The sequence below is a fragment of the Botrytis cinerea genome, chromosome 3, assembly GCF_000143535.2.
Source record: "Botrytis cinerea B05.10 chromosome 3, complete sequence".
NCBI classification, from domain to species: Eukaryota; Fungi; Ascomycota; class Leotiomycetes; order Helotiales; family Sclerotiniaceae; genus Botrytis; species Botrytis cinerea.
Window position 1 is genome coordinate 417,345 of NC_037312.1, and position 19,423 is coordinate 436,767.

Here is a 19,423-nt window from a genome sequence, read left to right on the forward strand (position 1 = left end):
GATAATCGTAACCTTGAACGTAAAAGACAAGAGGACAAGCAATGAGAGTAAGCAAGAGTAAGATTCGATAGATGGACGGTTCTGTCAAGGAAGCAGTATCTTGTATCATTCCTTAATTCCAATAGCAGAATATGCTTCCCGCAGTTCCAATGGCAACTCAGTCCTTTGTAAAGTTTGCCAAATCTTACCTCTTTTGCAACGACGGGAAGAGGCCCGGAATACCGGATTTTGCCAAAAGCAATAAGGGATTGCGGCACAACTCACATGAAAGCGATATTGTATAAAAATGTAGAAGTACTTAGTTATATCTCTCTTTCTAAGAGTTCCGCCCTGATAGATATTCATTCCATGTCAGGAAACAATATCTCGAAGTCTCAATTCTCGCTGAAAAGATTTTCCGATGTGACATCACTTCCTTCCCCACCAGATAACCGCCGCGCCATATACGGCCAGTAACAGCTGTAGTACTCAAGTACCTCAATATCTGTAGATCAAACTTCCATATTCAAGCAGCGATTAAGCTCGGATCTCGATTCTCGATAACAACTAGTAATGTCTTCCATACAAACATGGACGGTGACGGAACCATACGTCAACCCACACTGCGGGCTCGGTGAAGCTCCCTTCTATGAGCCTTCCACCAACACCCTCCGCTTTGTGGACATCAAGAAGAAGCGTCTCCATACGATCAATCTCAGTGTTGGCCCATCATCTCTTACGACCTTGCAGCTAGATATTCCCGTGGGCGTTACAGCCGATATTGAGGGTATAGATTGCACCGATAGGATATTGGTGGGTGGTAAAAGCGGGATCTACGTACTTAGGAGAAGTGATGGAGAGATGAAGTTATTGAAAAGATTTTATGACAGTGAGGAGAACGATGAGAGGTTGAGGAGTAATGATGGGGCCGTAGATCCAAAAGGAAGGTTTTGGATCGGGACTATGAATGACTTTTGGGTGGGGAAGCCACAAAGTGAAGGTGGGTGATATTTTGTTTTTTGGCTGGATGTTTACGATATCCCTGAGATATGGATTCCCAACAAGCACCAAGTGGACGGGCTGAATCTCTTGGTCTCGATTTGTAGTCGGTGGCATGTGATCTACTCCGGATCTCCCCCGAATCATGATAACTATGCCCTCGCCCTTTGCGTTCTTGCCGCTAAACTCGATACTTCCAGGTACAATGTTCCGCTTCGATAATGACCTCACACGCCATACTATTCGTGAAGGTCTGACGATTCCTAATGGAATTGGCTGGTCTGCAGATCAAAAAACTCTGTACTTTACCCACACAACTGAGCAAACTATCTGGGCGTACGACTACGATGCTTCGACCGGCGATGTGACCAACAAGCGGGCATTTTGGAAACTCGACGGAGAGGGAGAGCCCGATGGGTTCAAGTTCGACTCGGAAGGGAATATCTGGCAATGTGTGTTTGGAGAAGGGCGTGTGCTGAAGATCAATCCTCAAGGTAAAGTTGTTGGCGAAATCAAGTATCCAACGAAGTGTGTAACCTGTCCTGTATTCGTGGGTACTGAATTGTGGGTTACAAGCGCAAGTGATGGGGGTGACGAGCACGCGGGAGCACTATTCAAGGTCGACGTTGGGATCGGCGGGGTAAAGGACTTTAAGTTCAAGTTAGCTAGAGGAAGCGCAGAGTTGTGATACTTCGGAACCGAAGTGTGATTTTGAAATTAGATGGAAGATTATAGAGAACATGTAAATAGAAAGGAGACTACTGCACTTACTACTTGTCTGTCTAGGATTTCTTACCATTTCCACAGTGTCCTGGCTCAGGAGAGAGCAGAACTCAGATGTCGTTCATACATTCCACATGAATATTGAGTGCATCGATGGCTCTTCCGGGGCTGCAGTGTGCGAGAGAAGTCAATGAAGTCTATATAGCAGTATTCTGGAGAAGTAGACATATCTTTACTCCAATGCTTTCAAATGATGAAATTTCGTGTATTTCTCCCCAGGTGAGAAATCAGTACCGTCGAAGAAATTTCACAATTCACCGTCAATTTTAGAAGTTAATTTGACAGAAGTTCGCACAATATAGGCTGAGCGTCCTAGGGCCCTACAATAGGCGATAAAATTTCAAGTCAACCTCCAATATCAAATTCGTTTTTCCAACAACCTGCTCCTTTGCATCTTCAACACACTCTCACTCATCCGCATTGTTTGTCCATTGGATTAACAATATCAAAGCGTGGTATTGTCAACTGAACCTCCATTGTCTTCAAAATCTGATACCCTTTTGCTTTAGGATCTCTATCAGCTTCGAGGAACCCAGATTTCCACACAAACTCATCAACTTTGAGTCAACTTTCCACAAAGGTATGTGCTTGTTTGTTAGTCTCCAGACAGATTGTCTCATAGTCTAGGCAGCGGTCCAAGAACAAAAGACCATTTATTCTTGAACCCACCTAAAGCTTCAACCCTTTTCAAACAATATGTTGTTCAAGATTGTCAATTTTCAGAACATCGGAAGTTTAGGTTTGATCTACCCGATTTACTTTGTCAAAAATTAAGAGAAAGCTTGACTACTGTATCGAGAAACTTTTCAACTGACCATATAACTACAGCATCCACCCACCACTTGTCATATGCAAAAATGACAGGTCCTCCTAAACACAAGATGCGCTCCAAGTCCGATTCTTATTCCTTTGTCCTTGATAAAGCAATGGATATCGAAAAATCTTTGGGACACGAAGAAGTTATTGAACAACACATTATTCAGCACTCAACATCCTTCGAGATTACTCAGCATTCGACATCCTTCGAGCGTCAAAATGTCATCAATTGGTACAACAAGCTTCTCGCCAAATGCTTCTTCGAATTTCTCTCCGCTATCGCTATCCTTGCATTGATTCCTTTCGCTGTTATCCTTGGCTTCAATTACTACTCCGGTGGAGCTGAAAGCCATGTCTCTGGGTACCGGTTCTCTTTGTACGATTTCAAGGGTGTTGCTCAATCGAACAACGTTTTGGTATTCCAACCAGGAAAACATATCTGTGATTCAGTTCCCGATAGTGCTCGATGCTACGAAACGTACGTCGAGTATGATCTCAGTGGATTCGTCTTTTTGTTTGCTGTAATAATTCTGGTTCTCTCAGCCGCATCTAACATAGTCCATAGGCGTTTATGTGGAGAGATCGAGAGAATGCAAGGCAGATTAATTAGATATGAAGATTTGTTGAACAATGAGGGAAAGCTCTATACTAAGGTTATTTCGGAGATTCTATCAGGGAGTTCGAAGAAGCAAGTTCCAGACAAGGACAGTCAAGTCATCAATGTCAAATTGGCTTGCAAGAAAGACTCTACTGATGTTGATTTAGAGATGGACTACAAGAAGGAACATAATGAGAGGAGAAAACAACTGGATGATATCATTCAAATGAATCTCCCAGAGGCCTTGGATCTGACACTAGACAACTAATAAAGCTTTACTATTTTTTGTAGCTTCTGTGTCAGGGAAAGTTCAACGTTCAAGAATAATTAGACCAGTTTGTTAGATTGTCAGTCTGCTAGGTTTTCACCTTCTGGTGTTTACATTTTGCATTCATAGCTATCATGACATACAAATCAAAGGCTCTTTTCAATAACCTACTTTGTTCTGCCATCTTGTGTGACTAGGATGAAAGGTGTAGTGGGGTGAGATACCTGATTCATGTGAATGTACTATGCTGCAGTCTCTTGAATTTATGCACTATAAGAAACCTCCAAATAATGTTAATCAGACAGTACAAACCATCTTGAAAAGTTCACAAGGCTGACTCGAAATAAGAAGATAGTTTAGCCTGCTATTCTGCCAGTACTAATAGCTTTGAGATTATCGAGTATCCAATTATGATTTTTGCTAGGCGGTGAATCTCACAATTACAGTCTCGAGTGGTGAATATATCTTTCACTTTCGGTCCGTCGTCACGTCCCCATCTTCTTTCCAACAACAACAACAACAACAGTTTCTTCAATCCCTTTTTTTTCGAGTTAGAACTACTTTCTTGCTGGATATCTGAGATCATTTCTCATTTATCTTCAAGGAAAGCGTGTACATCTCCAATTCAGGTATAATCTCATAATTCAAGTCATTCATCCTTTGGCATAGCCTGTACAATATTTGAACTCTTCTACCAGCCACATCTTTGCAGAAACACTTCAAAGTTTGAACTTGTTTCCAACAATTTTCCTGTCAAGACTCTGCTACTCCTTTTGCATTGAGTTTGAAAATATCTATCATACCTCATTATATTTTCCTCAATCGTTTGTTGGAAAAGAACACGAGCCATGACAGACTCCATGTGAGAATCTCTTTTCCTGAATCCAGTTCAAATGCTTAAAGAGATACTAATGCTCAGGAAGTGAGACTATTGGCGATAGCTTTAACATGTCCCCAAATGTTGCACCCTCGCACTCAAGGTATGAAACTCGAACATTCCCTTCTTGATACTTGGTAACACGAAAGTACTGACATCTCGAAGTGCAACAACCGCTGAGCGATCTTCGATCTCGGCCGAAAACGAAGCCGCCATCGCAAGATGGAAATTCAATAGGGCTAGGACTGAAAAAGAGCACGCAGCTTTTAGAGAGCGCATGCAATTTCAGTCAGCCGACTTTCATCAGTTTCTTGCGGAAACAGCTAGAAGCTCTCCAAAGGTCGTGGTGCCATCTCCAGATTGGGAGAACATCCCCTTTCCTGTCCCCGTCAGTACCCCTACTATTATTGAAGAGCCTGACAGCCATCATTCCGAGATGAATGCCAGTTTCGATGAGATTCAAGAAGTTCCTCGCCGTCAAGCCACTCCAATGGACTTTGGTCTTGTTAACCAACAGAATCAAGCAGCTCTTGACGTTCCGACTTTCACTTTTGATCGTCCATCTTTCGATGACAATCTCGGTAGTATTGAGCTGCAGTCGTTTCCAGAAAGTGGACTTCGTACCGACGGTCAACCTGCTTCTGGTAACCGAGATACAATGATTACCGTCGGTGCCGTCTTCGAACTTCCGCGCAATCCATCGGATGTTCGTTATCCTTTTACCAGAGCTTCTAACATGGCTACTGTGAGTGACAGATACTCTTTCTATCAAGAACTTCTAAGCTAACATGTATTTGATTTTAGGCTCATGATATTCCCCTCTCTGACTATAACCGCTCCGATACTCACGTTGACACTTTGGGCGAATACGACGATGGATCTTTCAATCAAGCTGGCGTTGGTGCTAGAGATGAAAAGGAAGAGAGAAACTGCTTGTTTTTGCCTTTTGGGTGGATCAAACGCCAGCTTGGTAACCTCCGTCATCTACTCTGATGCTTGTTTGGATCAGTTGTCAATTGGGTAAACTCTTTTAGCTCAACTTGCTCGAGTAGGTATGTTTGCATAACTGGTCTTATTTTCTTTTCCAAACCCTCAATTCACTTTGGGTATACCAGTTATATCATTCTTTTTTTCTCTTTCCGAATCCAGCCTTGATGAGCATTCACTAACTTTCACGTCTTACAGTTCTGGATTACAAGAGCTCTTCTATCACATCAACTTTCCTTTATTCATCGATTTCGACCCTTTGTGCCTCCCTGTCCCCAACTGGCAGTGTTTAATAACTCTGCAACGCTGCCGTTGCGTATGAGAGATTTCATTATGTATTTTAAGGAATGGTCTTCGGCATGGTCGATATGAATTCACAATGCACTTTCGAGTGCTTTAATACTACATGGCAAGACTAGGGAGGAGAATAATTATATCGTACCTGTTGTGATTTGCGAGATTTGTTTCCTTCACCGGACAAGCGCTGTGGTAATGGTTGTAATAGTTTGGAGGGCTCTTTTTTACGGAGCGCTTTTGACTTTCAAGATCAGATCAACTATAAATGTGTAGGGAAATGACTTAATCATTTCATCATGCAATAAAATTTGTCTTTTGAACTAAACTTTCGTATCATTTTATTGGTCATTTTGCTTGAATTGTGTGATTACAGTAATGTACGGTGGTGATTCATCCGAAGCACACAGTAATCCGGAATGCCAAATAAAATGTAATCTTTCGATGTCCACAACCAGTTCAACATTCGCATTGAGCTCGCTTCACAAGCCAACTTGATTGAATTGAGCAATCGAAAGAATTTCATTGTCGAACTGCAGTCCCGTTTGTTAGGATTCTAGACCAAAAATCCGTTTACCGAATTACGGCCACTTTAATTTTGGACGTGCCATCATTCTATTATCCATATTCCAAGCCGTACTTTTTCGAACAATTTGGTACGGCTAGGTGAACTAGCTGCTCATCTTCCTGTCATATGGTATGAGCCTGCCACACCTCTTAAATAATAATCGTACCATGAATATGTTGCCTTGAATGCTCATCTTCCACATTTCATCAAAACCTAACACCAACCTTGTATCGCAACTCGCATCTGCGTCAACATCAATATCAGCATTAAACTCAACATCATCAATATACTAGATCCGAACATCCCCGCATCAAGATCAACATCTCTATATCACGTATTTCGACACAACTCAACACCGTTGGTTCGCTTCATCACGAATCATAATACCGTAGGAACATCTAAACTCTTAGCTTTTTGTACTCCCTGAATACTGATAAACTAACCCTTTAAACGTAATTATGATCCCTTTCCCGTATATCGATGGGCAGCCCCGGGTCCAGAAACTGATACTGACAAAATCTCGCAGCACCTACACAAAATGACAGCCACCTATAAATTACAATCTCATGAATGGTGGAGAAAAGAAGAACTCACTCAAGCCCGCGAACGAGAATGGTACCACAACAGTATCCGTAAACACCAAAACTGGAACGACATACGATTTCAACTATCACCTCAATACAGGAAATTTATGCACTACAAAAACTCTCAGATTCAACGACAGGTAGAAATCGATTATCTAGCTGAGCAAGCGAAGGAGCTTTATCTCAAACAACAGGATCCAGAATGGCAAGCTGAGCAGATGGAATTAAGGCGATGGGAAGAGTTCAGAAAATACGTGGTGCAAAACGATTTGGTACAATGCATGACTTGGGAGGAAAAGTATGAAAGAAAGAGAAGAAGAGCGAGAGAAAGAAAAGCTGCCAAGTGTCAGGCGAGTCTGCGGCGATATCTGGCTAAATGTGATCTTCAAGATCGTCAAGATCGAGAAGATAAGTTGACCTACCAAGCTATCGGGGGCTTCGCCATTTTGTCAGTTGGTGTTGTTTTGTTTTTATTATTTTGTTAGATGTTTTCAAGATCAGGATGATGGGTATGAGAAAATTTTTATGTCCGGTCTACTAGTGAGTGATAGAAAGGGCCATATTTTGGAGGGAAAGTGTAGACATTTGAATTTTCAGTTTGATATTGCAGGAAAGGATGGAAGTCAGAAATGATGTCAGCAATAACTAAAGATGTAAATTTGAACTATAAATCTGAGTTTTGATTGAATATAGCATGTCTTTTGAGTCCATGTATTACAAAGCCTTGAGGAAGTGGTTCATGAGCATATCCGAGTTGAAAATGGGGCGCGGAGTTAAAGTTTGAGAAAACCACATTGAAACTTGGTCTGGACAACACAATTTAGGTCGGCGAAAATGACAAGTATCATATTTGAAATGCACTCATTTGTTCTTCACAGAATTGCGTTTCAGTTCTCCTGTTTCAACGAATATTTTACTTACCTCAGCAACCCAAACAGAGTGCTGGGAAATGGACTGGTACGGCTTTGAGAAATCTAATACGGTTTGCAGCTAGAAATACGAGATTCCTATTCATGAAAGGATCATAACCAGCACGTACGGCGCGTACGGCGAATAGATGGCCGCTAATTAGCTACGTTCTCAATGATGACACTAATCAGTTACATGTTGTATACCATACATGTCCTTACATACATAAGGGCTCTAGTCCTCTGATGGAAAAATCTTCCTTCCTTCTACACATAACAATTCTACAAAATCAAGTCGAAAGATCTTTCTTCAATTCGAAACAAACACATTTCGACTTTACCATTAAATACCACAGTACTACATATTCAGATCTACTCACCCATTACTCACAGGTAAAGAACTATATCTATAACAACGGAATTCACAAAGCCTTCCGAGAACCCGAATCATCAACCATGTCTTCCTCTCAATCCCATGGAAAAGATTTCGATTCCGAAGCTGGAACACTCGCTGCCAGCAACAGAAACAGCACATATTCCACCAAGTCAACCTATGAATTCTCTGACGAAGGCGATTTGGGCAGCCGAGCTAGCTACCACAAAGCCAAGTCCTCTGGCAAATTTCTCAATCATGAACACTCCGACGATTTCAGCAATGATCTTGAACTCGGTACACTCCCAACTTCAAATTCTCAAACTGTCCAAAATGCTACACACAGCCCGATAGCTCGTCGTGACAACTCCAATACACTTATGAAGCGCATGTGCCGCAACAAATACCACGATTTCTGGGTGGTCAGCATCTACTCTTTTGGATTATGTACCGCTATCATCCTACCTATCGCTTTGATTCCAGCCTACACAAGCGATATCAAATTCACAGTTTCAGTTATTATGAAGAACATTGAAGTTCACAACGGCACCGTCAATTATGGAAATGGTACGACTGCTCCAGTCAACGATTTCAATCTTTTTGGTTCGAATCTCACGGTTGCGACTTGCAATTACATCGATACTAATGATTTGTGTACGAATAACACATATCATCATATTAGTATCTTGTGGCCTTGCTTGATTCTGTTTGTGGTCCTATTGTATAAGTTTATCTGGGATATTGTTGGTGCCACATGTGGTTTGGTTAAGATTAGGCTTAGGAGAAGAAGTGCAAATCAGTAAATCGATTCATCACCTGTGGAGTGCTGAAATCTAGAGGCAGAGGGCGATGGGTGGTAGAGGGTGGAAGGCGAATGGCGGATGGGGATGATTTGTGATTTGGCGATAAAAGACAGAGTTCGCTAAACAACGAACCTCTCGGTGCTCTTTGCTGTTTCTTTTCGCATCTCTTCTACTTTTCTGGAGACGGGGTATTAATATTGTTTTTGAATCTGTCGAATGGCTGGGAAACCATGGTCCGTTAAGAAGCCTCTTGTGGACCAGAATCACATTCTGGATTCATTGCCGGCTTTATGAGTGAAAGGGCTAATGGGGGATGGATAGGGAATTGGCTTTTTATGACTTCTTTTTATGTCACTGCCATTCAGGAAATGTCACAGCTTTGCAAAACGAGTCTTCAAATATTAATAATCATTTAACTGATAATCCTTCAAACATAATGCTTTGTTCCCGTGAGTGATAATTCATGACCAGCCTATAATTCAGCGTTGGAGTCGAAATGCAGACAAAATGACTTAGGAACTTTTTACTGACTGGATAAACGAGCATTAGTATGAAGAAATACTATTATTGCAGGAATCAAGAAAGAATGGATCGCCCTTGTAGTTACTAACGGTAGAGAAAAAGAGGAAAAGGAAATTTTCGCGAACATGCCACTTTGTAGATGCCCATTTCGAAATTCCCTCCTGATTCGAGAGGAAAGAAGTTTTCCAAGTGCATGGCCTACGGAAAGACTGGAAATCTTCGATACTTCTCACGTGAGCCTATAAAAGACCGGGTATTGCAGGATAACTGTGTCTCTTATATCTATCTTCGAACTCGTTTGTGTAGTGGACAGTCAATACTGATGCGCTCCGGAGCAGGAGGAAGTAATCGAGCTGGTATTTTGGCTCAAGCGAAAAACGGGAATCCCTAATGAATCTGTACAAAATTCCCTCGCCTACATTATTCTTGCAGTTGGGATATTCTTTCGCCCAAAGAATTAAGATAATTACACATGGAGTTAACTCACTGGTCCCTATGTAGCTACGAAGTTGATTTGGGATTGGGAAAAGTACCGAGTGTCGATATCACCGTCTTTGAATTCTTAAGTGGAGCGAAATTTGTCGCTCTAGACATTCTGGTTGTGAAAAACGTCCATTTTCGCAAAATCCCTTGGACGGAAGAAGTAAAACGAACACACGGGTGGGTTTTAAAGTATGAAGGTTGAAGTTATTTGAATACTTGAAAACGGGATCTTTTCTGAAAACTTCCAATAGTAATAAAGGCGTTCCAATACAAAGATATTATCGGTGAGTGAGAGGTTGAGTGAGGCTACTTCTCTCATACAGCACAAGCACGACGTATGTTTCTAAGAATTTAAACCCAAAAACATGTCAGATTCTTGATATGTTCATCGTAAATAGTAAGATGGAAAGTGTGGGCCAAATTTGTGAGGTGTCACTCAAGCAGATTTGGAATTATGCAAATACATGTGTTGTTTTATTTAATACCCACAAATATTGTGAACTGTAATTTTGCAATATGAGGCCATAATCGTCGCAAGTAATTTAACTCTTTACAAAGTTGTGATGCTCAAGATCATCTCAATATGATTCACGGAGAGTGGCTCTTTTTCCTCTCTCGCGAGTGATACTGCACATGAGACCGCATTCTTGATTTGTCGTCCATTTAACTCAAGTCTTGCGAGTTTCTGGATATCAGCTGAACTGAGGCTAGGATTTCCCGTTTGCTTCGAGATAGTGTCGATAAAGTTAGTCCAAACAATCACACGGCCATTTTCAGTTAGATCAGGATAATGGATAGAGAAGTGTATACGGCCTGTTCTAGTGTTAGCACAAATACATTGCCGCTAGGACTGTAACGTACTCTGGAAAGCTGGATCAATTTCTGACTTCCGATTTGTCGTCAAAATCAAAACACCCCTGAAGTACTCAAGTCTTCGCAAAAAGATACTCACAAGAGTGTCACGAGCAAGATCGATTCCGCGTGTTGCGAGGAATACATCCGCTTCGTCGATGAGTAAAACACAACCCCATCGTCTAGTAATCTCTAGTATCATACCTAGACGTTTATCGACCTTATCGGCGTCTATTCCGAGCTCCCCGGTGCTGACTTGATACAAGGGACGAGAGGTAACCTCAGCAACAGCCTCAGCAGTCAATGTTTTTCCAACACCAGGACTACCGCTGAGCAATCCAACAAGACCTTTCCCTTTATTTTCAATGATGTCATCAAAAGAAGCATCGTCTTGTCGGTGAGCTCTCACTAATGCGTGAATCAACTTCCGTCTAGTCTCATCAACGACTAGCTTCTTGAAAGCGTCTTCATTCCAAACGATGTCTTCCAAGCCATCGACAGAGAACTGACCCCAAGACTTGTGGGTTAAACTAAAACCGTTGATCCAGTTTGCGCAAACCAACAATTGATCATCAAGCAAATTCAAATCTTTACCCGTAATAGAGTATTCTCTCTCAATTATTGGTGTAGCAAGATCCGTCCAACCATTATTGAACTTCCATGCCTCTGGATCCGCCATGACACGACCCCGTAACTAATGACCTGTTAGTCTAAAAGCTGTACTGTAAAAGAATAGTGTTTCTAAAAGTCAATCATGCAGCTCAACACTTGCGAGCTTGTTCTCAATCTACTAAATTGTTTCAAGCTTTTAATCGAGTGTAAGAATCGATAGCCTTTCGTTTTCGGGCTACAATTTAGACTATTAAATATCTTGTAAGAGAAAGTAGCGACATACGTTAGCCTTCTGAGCCTGAATTTTTCCATTTGAAGTTTCATGGTCTTCCAAACCAAAATCCATAGTATATTCTTGACAAAAAGCCCGAGGAAGAGCTCGAATCAAGGACAAATACTTGCGCCCTCGTTGGATCAAATTCTTGCGAAGGATATCTGGGTTTGGATCATATTGAATGGGATACGCCTTTAACGAAGTTATCTTCCTTGCACCATCGAACTCATCTATCTCGATGTCTACGAAGCCATAGCCAAAATCTTCTCCATCGTGAGAGATCATGCGGCCGTTAAGCTTGAAATAGTTCGTAGAATTCTGTCTCCTAAGATAGGTCCCACTGACAACACTCAAAGCTTGACTTTGTCCTGTAAGCCTAAACTGCATAGAAACCACATGATCTTTTGGCTTCATCAAAGCCCACAGCAGGTCGAATGTGATTTCGCCATTATTAAGCAACGACTCTAAACTTCCTATTTGGTGACCAAAATCTTCATTTATAAACCGCAGTGCTGTACCAATATCATCGATCAAAATTTGGTTTGGATTGTCTTTTTTTTTCTCTTCCACCTTTCTCAATATCAGGGCATCTTTAGCATGGAAAAGTATGTCGGGAGAGCACTGCTTCGTATAAGCATTTGTGCCGAAGTCTACAAAGGTTTACGAACCATAGGAGGGGTCTTATTTAGACTGAGTCCCTCGACACCATTAAATATTTCCAAAAGTACTTCTTTCAGTGGAACTGACTTGATATCAACCTCCGTTGCCGCGAGCATACCTGACATCCATTAACACATTTGTTTAACTTGTCGAGTAGGGTACAACTAGCCTTGTCTTGATATGATGCGGCGTACTACCAATGCTGTCTTTCCGAATCGATCTGGTTTTACTGTAGCCTTCGCAGTTCTAACGAAGTGCGTCTGGCGGTCCTTTCTGTGGTTGCATTGGTAATGGTCGGCGATTTAAGGGAGATCGGAGGACATACCTGCTATAACTATTTTGCGTATGTCGTCAGCTCTAAACTTCTAGCATGGGTGAAAAAAAACTACACTCACATTTGATCTACACGCAAGAGCCTCTGCGCTTTGCTATCCTGAGCTGTTTCTACCCTTTTGATTCCGATTGAAGGAGGCCCAGTTTGGTCCGCTGGCGCTGAATTGCTAGAAGACGCCATAGTTAACCCGTGTAAGTCTGTCTATATGGGCGAGTCTATCGTAAAGCAAAGCTCGCTCTGAAATGTAAGAATAACAGAAGAGGGGAATCAAGAATCACAAAGAGCATTTGGTGATGGAATGATGGACGAGAATTGCTCTAGATTTGTGTTGATACCACATTGAGCCTACATTTCATGCGGACATGCATACTGGGGGTCTTTAGTATTGTCTCATTCTGCCCAATGGAGAATCGAGTGACATGGTCGTGATGCATGGTGAAGAGGAAGGGCTGAGGGGGATGATGATTTTGGTGAATGGAGCTGGTCGCTTATCGTTCATTGGCGGCGATAGATCTTATCTCAGGTGTCGGGCTTAAAATTCAGTGTGGGGTCAAAGCTGGCGCGTCTTCTTCGGTGATAGAATCCACCCGGGGTCCAACTCCAGTATATACGCCTCGAACTCATTTCTCATTCAACAAGAACGATACAACACAATGCTGTCGTTTATTCTAATTCTCTTGTGACAATAGAATTAAACTTATTTGAGTGCCGTTACTGATTGCAGCATTGTTATGGCTGGTATGTGTCGATCGATGGCAGAAGTCATTCTCGTCGTCACCCCTGAGCAGCTTCAGCTACCCCATTCTCCAGAAAACTACCCCAGCAATGAAGCCCGAAGAGAATTCGCAAGGTCACAACAAGATTGGTATGTCAGCACTAACACTATGCCCTGTATCGATTTATCGCGTTGATTCGTTACAATCCCGTCACATTTTGCCTGCATCGCCGAGCCACAAGGATAGATTTCTCAGTCGAAGAAATACCCGAGCCTTCGATGCATTTTGATCATGATTGCGCGGTGGCTCGATATTCCTTAATTTCATGAGACGGAAATGGTGTGACTCGAGGTAGAGAAAATCGCCATGCCTCCAGAACCTAAGATGCCACCGCAAAAAACTGTATCCTTTAAGCTTCAAGTGAAGACTGATGCATCGCCTTTCAACCGTGCTCTTGAGGAGTATATCAAGCGGAGAGGGAAGAAGAGCAAGACTTCTCAGTTGATCGCAGACCTGCAAAGTTCACCCAAGCCTCTTTCCAAGCAAGATGTAAACAACGCGTTGAAGCAGCTCGAAAAAGAGACCACAGATTCTGCAGTAACGCGGAACATTAGGAAAGTGTTAAGGCCAGTGATTACAGTTCTTGCTGATTATTCGGGTGTGGTTGATACTATGAGTAAGTTAAACCTCATCGGAAAAACAAACATATAATTTATACTCTTAGGTAATGCGGATCCTATGCCGACAGCAATCATTTGGGGTTGCATGAAGGTCGTCATCGATACTTCCAAACGATATTTGAATCTATATGATGATATCAAGAACCAACTCGAAGACATTACTCTTCAGCTCAACGTGCTCACAGAGTTTGAGGAATTATTTGGAGACTCAAAGACCATGCAAGAACTGCTTCAGATGACATATATTGATGTGATCAGGTTTTGGATTCGAGTGGACAAAGAGTGTCATCGATGCGGTTCGTATCTCGTAGTATTTCAACTTGCCTTCTAACTAACATTTCGAAGTTGCCAATAGAATGGGCAGAGCATTGTCTTCATTTAGTACCTCAAAATTAGATGTCATCATCAAGGACATCGAAAAGAATGCTGATCGGGTTAGTAAACTAGTTCCTGTTGTACAAGAGCGTGTTCAAAAGGGTGAGCGGGAAGATGCAGCAGAAGAGAGACGTTTGGCAGGTATCGCTCGAGACCAACAAAGTGCATTCATCGAGCAACAGCTAGAGGACATGAAGCTGAGAGCCATTGCAAGGAAAAGTATGTGTTTAACACAATATTTAATGCCCGATTGGCTAACAGAGAATGCAGATGGGCGTCAAAAAGACGTGAGAAATTGGTTACGAGGTCATTCAACTCTTAACGAAAGCAATTTCCGTCGTCAAGAGCAGTATTTGAGGAGACGAAGTCCTGACACATGTTCCTGGCTCTTTTCTCATGATGAGTTTGAAAATTGGAAGAACCTGGATTCAATGAGTTCTGTGCTTTGGGTTAAAGCGGTGCCCGGAGCAGGAAAATCCGTTCTAGCTGCCTTTACACAAAGCACATTTCAGACCAATTCATCTCTGTGCTCACTATATCAGTATTATTCATTCGATGAAACATTCTCATCCCTTCAAGTCTACTGCGCTATCGCTGAGCAGCTCGCCAATCGCTTGTGGACTTATCTCGAGGATATGCCTGAAGACATCCATGCTTTTACACAACGAACAAGTACCGCATTCATGATCGAAGACGTGAAAACCTTTATTCGCATGAGTTTGAGTCGTCTTCCTCCATCCTATCTATTTCTCGATGGTTTGGACGAGGAATGCGATTCTGGTTCTCGATGGGAAGCGTTGTCGGATGCTTTGAGATTTTTCATCGAGCTTACACTAGATAAGTCCTACCAACTCAAGCTATGGTGCAGTAGTCAAGATCGGGCTGATCTTAACAAGGCTTTGAAAGACTGTGCAGTAATTGAGGTTACTAAGGACATAAACAGTGCTGATATCGAGCGTTATCTGTCGAAGTCAATCTTGAAGCTTGATAGTCTAGATCTTGATGAAGGATATCAAAACTTAATACTACAGGATCTTCGCCAGAAAGCAGATGGATGCTTTTTATGGGCATCGCTTATGTTAGACTCTATTTCTAGTGCGGTGACACTGTCAGCTGTGCAATGTCAAGTTCGAGAAGGCTTACCAAAAGACTATGAGAACTACTACCAGAATAAAATTGACAAAATTGAGGCATCACAAAAATCTTTTGTTTCGTAAGTCTCACTAAATATACAAGAAAAGAAGCATCACACTAAAGTATGATCCTTAGCCAAATACTCGCATGTATTGTTTATGCACGACGACCGCTACGATTAGACGAGCTATGCGAGTCGATTGCGATTCTTGGCGCTTCCGATTGTGACAATGTTGACAAGTCACAGAGATTATTTAGGAGCATGGCTTTAAAGTTATGTGAGCCACTTATCCAAATCGAGGATATCGATACCGCACATGGCAAAATTTCAACATGTACTCTCACCCATGGCTCTGTGCGACAATTTCTCGTTAAGCACCCAAAATGTCTGAGCAGATCCGAGCCATTAGCATGTGAGATTACGGAGGAAGTCATGGCCAATATTTGTCTAAAATATCTCTGGCAATCTCGTTACCAGCGGCTATTAATCCAATCCAAGGACACCTTCGAGGATTATACAGGCGAAGATGTAATGGAACACCATTTGCTCTCTTATGCTGCGAAGTACTGGGACAAGCATCTTGATGGAGTTACATATACCCCTGAAATCTCCTCGAGAGTTCAGAACTTCATCACTTCAGCACAGTTCTTCACATGCCTACAGGTTCAAAGTCTGTTCATTGGAGGTAAGATCCTGAATACTAGGGATTGCAAGTTTCATGGATCTAATTACATGCAGGACAATTCCAATTCTGGCTCAATTCCAACCGAATTTGGACAGGGCCACATCTGAGACGTGTGTTCCCAGCCTGGCTTGCTAGTAACTGTGACAAGAAGCTAGAAATTAAGTATAGCAATTTTGTTGGTGAATGGAATCATGTTTTGGATAAGGTTACGAATCTGGGAGGCAAGTACCCCGGTGAAACTGATCGGATTTTTTGGTCTTCTATGGGTCCTACAAATTTCTTGCAAAATGGTCAAAGTCGTTATAGAAGCTTCATATTTCAGACTCCGGATGAAGACCCTGATCTGGAAACACCTTCTCGATACTATGATGGGATTGATCTCGCGGGTCAGAATATGGTGGTGTTAAGGATAGAGAATTTGTGAGTACATGTACCATTCTTTTCATCTGAATTAAGATTGTTAACCTTAAGATAGGGGGAGCGGTTCCGAAGAGCTTGAATTTACTTGCCAACAGTGGAAAATTGGTACCCGGCGTCCTAAGCTTACAGTATCGCAAAAAATTAATGCATCTCGCGCGAACTGGTGTCTGTACGATCATCCAGTTAGCAAAAAGGCGCTTGGGCGTCCTATTCCAGTTTCCCTGACCCCTGATCTTCAATATTTGCGAATTGGCTCACAAATATTTGCCAAGCAAAAGGACAAATATACACCCATTGAATTATTTGACAAGGAACTATATCTCGATGACATGGCCAATTCCGGACCGTATGTCGCCGTATCGTCAAGACAAAATTTAACGCACGAGAATCTTGTTGAGATACAGCCAACAGACGATCTCACGATTGACTACGGAGAATACATAGCCCGGAAAATAATTCAACAGCTAGCAAAAAGCGAGGAACAGGATGTGACTAAGCCCTCAACGGTTGCAACTACCCCTATCGAAAAATCGCAATCCAGTCGGTCTAGCTCTTCGTCAAGTAACAGTTCTGTTATATCACTTGTAATTGAAGATAGCGTCGATACTGATAAACACAAATATGAGAAAATTATCATTGAAGAGTTTGATGATCTAGTCGATGCTTCTGATATCAGTTCTGATGGTAATTCGGCAGAGACGGATTGGAGTGAAGGGTCAACGATAGGTGATTTGGATGAATTAGACGACGATGATCAATGGAACGATTGGGCCAATGAGCGAGTCGATATAGAAGATCTAAATAAAGATTTTGATGATTCCGAATATCAAAGATCACATGACAGTGAAGATTCCGGCTCTGACCTTCCAGAAATTCCAGATTATGACGATCTTTCGGATAACTTCGACGAATCAGGAAACGAAGAGGAAATGGGGGGTATCGGTAAAGATTCCGATATTGAGATGATCTTATCCGGAGCACCAGGATATGTTTTAAAGCGCGCTCGTTTGGATACGGATGGCAAAGATTCAGAGTCGTCTTTAGCTAGTCATTATTCACAAAGTCTCTATAGTGGCTCAGAAAGCGACAATAGCCAAGGCGATGAAGATATCGTGGATAATGAAGAGGCATATAAACTGGAAAGTCTCTACCTTGGGAAGAAACCCATTGGAAAAGATGCGCCTCGTGTTTCAATACAAATATATGACACTACGATGCAAGACAAAACGCCAATTTTTCACTTTTCGCAACGTATATCTGGCGGGATATTCCACTCCCCTCCCGTCTTTCACCCAACAGCACCACTTCTGGTTTGGCCCTTGGGCGATGGTAAGATATTGTTTGCAAATCACTCAACCAATACATATTTCACCCGAGAACTTTGTTGTTCCACATATCGCTCCTGTCACATTTTCGTTAAGACCAGATTCTCCTCCTGTGGTAAATTCATTCATTTTGCGACACTTGAAGGCCGTCCCGTTGAAAAAGAACCTAAAATGCATCTTAGTCTTCAAGTTTCAACCCACCATTTGTCTTTCCGCAAAACAGCTAGAAGCCCTCCTCGATTGCTATTCAAGACGAATGTACCGCTGGGAGAAAGCGCTTCCATGAGTGTTAGTCGACTACCATACACTCTAACGTGGACGGATAAAGAACTATTCTTTGTTACTCGAGGAGAAGAGTTGAATGTTATGAGAATTCCATTATTCAGAGGAGCGGATGATAAGACAGTCCCAGTGTGCTGTAACCAAAGTCCAATATATCTTCCTCGATCCGCTAAATCGAGAAACGTGCATTATTTTCCTCCTTGTTCGAAATCTAAGAAAGAAGACAAAGTGAAAGGAAAAGAAGAAGTCGGGAAAATTATCATCGGATCACATTCTTCAATTCCATCCCAAGGATTGATAGTCCCAAGAAGAAGTATGGTACAGCCTCCTATCGGTGTATTGGTGAAGGAAGATACTGACCTTGGGGGATGGAAATGCAAGAGTATGGATTTGGAGACGGACGGAGACGGAAAGGAGAGGATTAACGTGCATGGTGGGAGATTGCAGGGGAAGTTTGAGAGTTTTGATTTGAAAGAGGATTGCGATATTGTTCCTTACTTGTTTTAATTTTTTTATGAGTTATCTGTGATCTGAACAACTATTCTCTATTGAAAGGACGGTAAAGGGGTTGGTGCGCTTATGATAGGATTGCGCTTCGCTAATTCTAAATTCTTTTATTTAAACTTCAATGGCCACAATATTCAAATGCCAAGTATAGAACATTATTGTGGTGACAAGCATGTTTAGTTACAAATGAAGAAGAATGTGAAAGCATAATTGCGCTGACGAGAACGTTCTAGCGGTGGTAGTAATGTAGTGAAGAAAGCTATAATGGAGTAACAATATCGTGGACGACCTGCCAGTATTTTTACAGAATTACAGCCACGCTTTCAAGTGAGCAGGCTTTGGAACTAATCAGCATGTTGAGTCTTTCTTGGTCTTTTTGTGTTGGGTATTCTCACTCCGAGAAAAATGGACCTTTTCAACCCCTGCAATTTATCTTGATACCGACGGTTTGGTAACCAATGTCTTATCCAAGAACCACTTTTTTGTCAATGCTAAACATGCCACTGAGGCTATGGTAGAAATCAGAGATAACCTAGCACTAGAAAATGCATCTTTTAAATTGTATGATACTGAATTTATAATGCCTGACTTTGAGTGTTCTCTACTACAATCGCGCTTGTATAATTAGGGTCTTTAAGCATGGTGTTCGATATCTTCCTCCTGTCCCCACTTATGCGCGGGCGCAGGCGGCTTGGACCGAAATGTTAGCTGAGTTTTGAATTGC

At 42.0% G+C, this 19,423-nt stretch overlaps 7 protein-coding genes across 9 annotated transcripts; 6 read left to right on the plus strand and 1 right to left on the minus strand.

The window, feature by feature from the left end:
• Positions 1-332: 332 nt before the first annotated feature.
• On the plus strand, positions 333-2,116 carry BCIN_03g01150 (hypothetical protein). Its single transcript, XM_001559356.2, has 2 exons — positions 333-979; positions 1,179-2,116. The coding sequence occupies exons 1-2, from the start codon at positions 553-555 to the stop codon at positions 1,664-1,666; spliced, it is 915 nt and encodes a 304-aa protein (XP_001559406.1). The 5' UTR covers positions 333-552; the 3' UTR covers positions 1,667-2,116.
• A 27-nt stretch (positions 2,117-2,143) lies between these two features.
• Positions 2,144-3,605, plus strand: BCIN_03g01160 (hypothetical protein). Of its 2 annotated transcripts, XM_024691731.1 has the most exons (4): positions 2,144-2,216; positions 2,271-2,341; positions 2,393-2,500; positions 2,590-3,605. In XM_024691731.1, the coding sequence occupies exons 3-4, from the start codon at positions 2,458-2,460 to the stop codon at positions 3,441-3,443; spliced, it is 897 nt and encodes a 298-aa protein (XP_024547501.1). In that variant the 5' UTR covers positions 2,144-2,216; positions 2,271-2,341; positions 2,393-2,457; the 3' UTR covers positions 3,444-3,605. The 2 variants fall into 2 exon arrangements, with proteins under 2 accessions (XP_024547501.1, XP_024547502.1); XM_024691730.1 differs by lacking the exon at positions 2,393-2,500.
• Positions 3,606-3,968: 363 nt separating this feature from the next.
• Positions 3,969-5,818, plus strand: BCIN_03g01170 (hypothetical protein). Of its 2 annotated transcripts, none has more exons than XM_024691732.1 (5): positions 3,969-4,305; positions 4,367-4,423; positions 4,486-5,065; positions 5,125-5,372; positions 5,506-5,818. In XM_024691732.1, the coding sequence occupies exons 1-4, from the start codon at positions 4,292-4,294 to the stop codon at positions 5,311-5,313; spliced, it is 840 nt and encodes a 279-aa protein (XP_024547504.1). In that variant the 5' UTR covers positions 3,969-4,291; the 3' UTR covers positions 5,314-5,372; positions 5,506-5,818. The 2 variants fall into 2 exon arrangements, with proteins under 2 accessions (XP_024547504.1, XP_024547503.1); XM_024691733.1 differs by having other exon boundaries at positions 5,125-5,368.
• A 416-nt stretch (positions 5,819-6,234) lies between these two features.
• Positions 6,235-7,463, plus strand: BCIN_03g01180 (hypothetical protein). Its single transcript, XM_024691734.1, has 2 exons — positions 6,235-6,621; positions 6,696-7,463. Exon 2 carries the CDS (start codon positions 6,708-6,710, stop codon positions 7,236-7,238), a length of 531 nt encoding a protein of 176 aa, XP_024547505.1. The 5' UTR covers positions 6,235-6,621; positions 6,696-6,707; the 3' UTR covers positions 7,239-7,463.
• Positions 7,464-8,016: 553 nt separating this feature from the next.
• Positions 8,017-9,068, plus strand: BCIN_03g01190 (hypothetical protein). Its single transcript, XM_024691735.1, has one exon. It carries the CDS (start codon positions 8,118-8,120, stop codon positions 8,835-8,837), a length of 720 nt encoding a protein of 239 aa, XP_024547506.1. The 5' UTR covers positions 8,017-8,117; the 3' UTR covers positions 8,838-9,068.
• Positions 9,069-10,254: 1,186 nt separating this feature from the next.
• On the minus strand, positions 10,255-13,146 carry BCIN_03g01200 (hypothetical protein). The gene is made up of 7 exons (XM_024691736.1): positions 12,636-13,146; positions 12,566-12,574; positions 12,410-12,513; positions 12,249-12,358; positions 11,590-12,201; positions 10,704-11,388; positions 10,255-10,655 (listed from the first exon to the last, which is right to left on the minus strand). Exons 1-7 carry the CDS (start codon positions 12,752-12,754, stop codon positions 10,393-10,395), a joined length of 1,902 nt encoding a protein of 633 aa, XP_024547507.1. The 5' UTR covers positions 12,755-13,146; the 3' UTR covers positions 10,255-10,392.
• Positions 13,147-13,530: 384 nt separating this feature from the next.
• BCIN_03g01210 (hypothetical protein) lies at positions 13,531-18,854 on the plus strand. The gene is made up of 7 exons (XM_024691737.1): positions 13,531-13,966; positions 14,015-14,266; positions 14,316-14,564; positions 14,616-15,558; positions 15,615-16,165; positions 16,219-16,585; positions 16,641-18,854. The coding sequence occupies exons 1-7, from the start codon at positions 13,657-13,659 to the stop codon at positions 18,697-18,699; spliced, it is 4,731 nt and encodes a 1,576-aa protein (XP_024547508.1). The 5' UTR covers positions 13,531-13,656; the 3' UTR covers positions 18,700-18,854.
• The last annotated feature ends 569 nt before the right edge of the window (positions 18,855-19,423 follow it).

Excerpts from the sequence above, each read along its gene's own strand:
- BCIN_03g01150 (XM_001559356.2), top strand. The coding sequence starts at position 553 with ATGTCTTCCATACAAACATGGACGGTGACGGAACCATACGTCAACCCA. Across the intron at positions 980-1,178 it reads GGGGAAGCCACAAAGTGAAG|GTACAATGTTCCGCTTCGAT; the intron begins GTGGGTGATATT and ends CGATACTTCCAG.
- BCIN_03g01160 (XM_024691731.1), top strand. The coding sequence starts at position 2,458 with ATGTTGTTCAAGATTGTCAATTTTCAGAACATCGGAAGTTTAG. Across the intron at positions 2,501-2,589 it reads TCAGAACATCGGAAGTTTAG|CATCCACCCACCACTTGTCA; the intron begins GTTTGATCTACC and ends ATATAACTACAG.
- BCIN_03g01170 (XM_024691732.1), top strand. Across the intron at positions 4,424-4,485 it reads GTTGCACCCTCGCACTCAAG|TGCAACAACCGCTGAGCGAT; the intron begins GTATGAAACTCG and ends GACATCTCGAAG. Across the intron at positions 5,066-5,124 it reads GAGCTTCTAACATGGCTACT|GCTCATGATATTCCCCTCTC; the intron begins GTGAGTGACAGA and ends ATTTGATTTTAG.
- BCIN_03g01180 (XM_024691734.1), top strand. The coding sequence starts at position 6,708 with ATGACAGCCACCTATAAATTACAATCTCATGAATGGTGGAGAAAAGAA.
- BCIN_03g01190 (XM_024691735.1), top strand. The coding sequence starts at position 8,118 with ATGTCTTCCTCTCAATCCCATGGAAAAGATTTCGATTCCGAAGCTGGA.
- BCIN_03g01200 (XM_024691736.1), bottom strand. The coding sequence starts at position 12,754 with ATGGCGTCTTCTAGCAATTCAGCGCCAGCGGACCAAACTGGGCCTCCT. Across the intron at positions 12,202-12,248 it reads TAAATAAGACCCCTCCTATG|TGCTCTCCCGACATACTTTT; the intron begins GTTCGTAAACCT and ends TATACGAAGCAG. Across the intron at positions 10,656-10,703 it reads AATTGATCCAGCTTTCCAGA|GCCGTATACACTTCTCTATC; the intron begins GTACGTTACAGT and ends ACACTAGAACAG.
- BCIN_03g01210 (XM_024691737.1), top strand. The coding sequence starts at position 13,657 with ATGCCTCCAGAACCTAAGATGCCACCGCAAAAAACTGTATCCTTTAAG. Across the intron at positions 14,267-14,315 it reads CAAAGAGTGTCATCGATGCG|TTGCCAATAGAATGGGCAGA; the intron begins GTTCGTATCTCG and ends AACATTTCGAAG. Across the intron at positions 15,559-15,614 it reads TCACAAAAATCTTTTGTTTC|CCAAATACTCGCATGTATTG; the intron begins GTAAGTCTCACT and ends TATGATCCTTAG.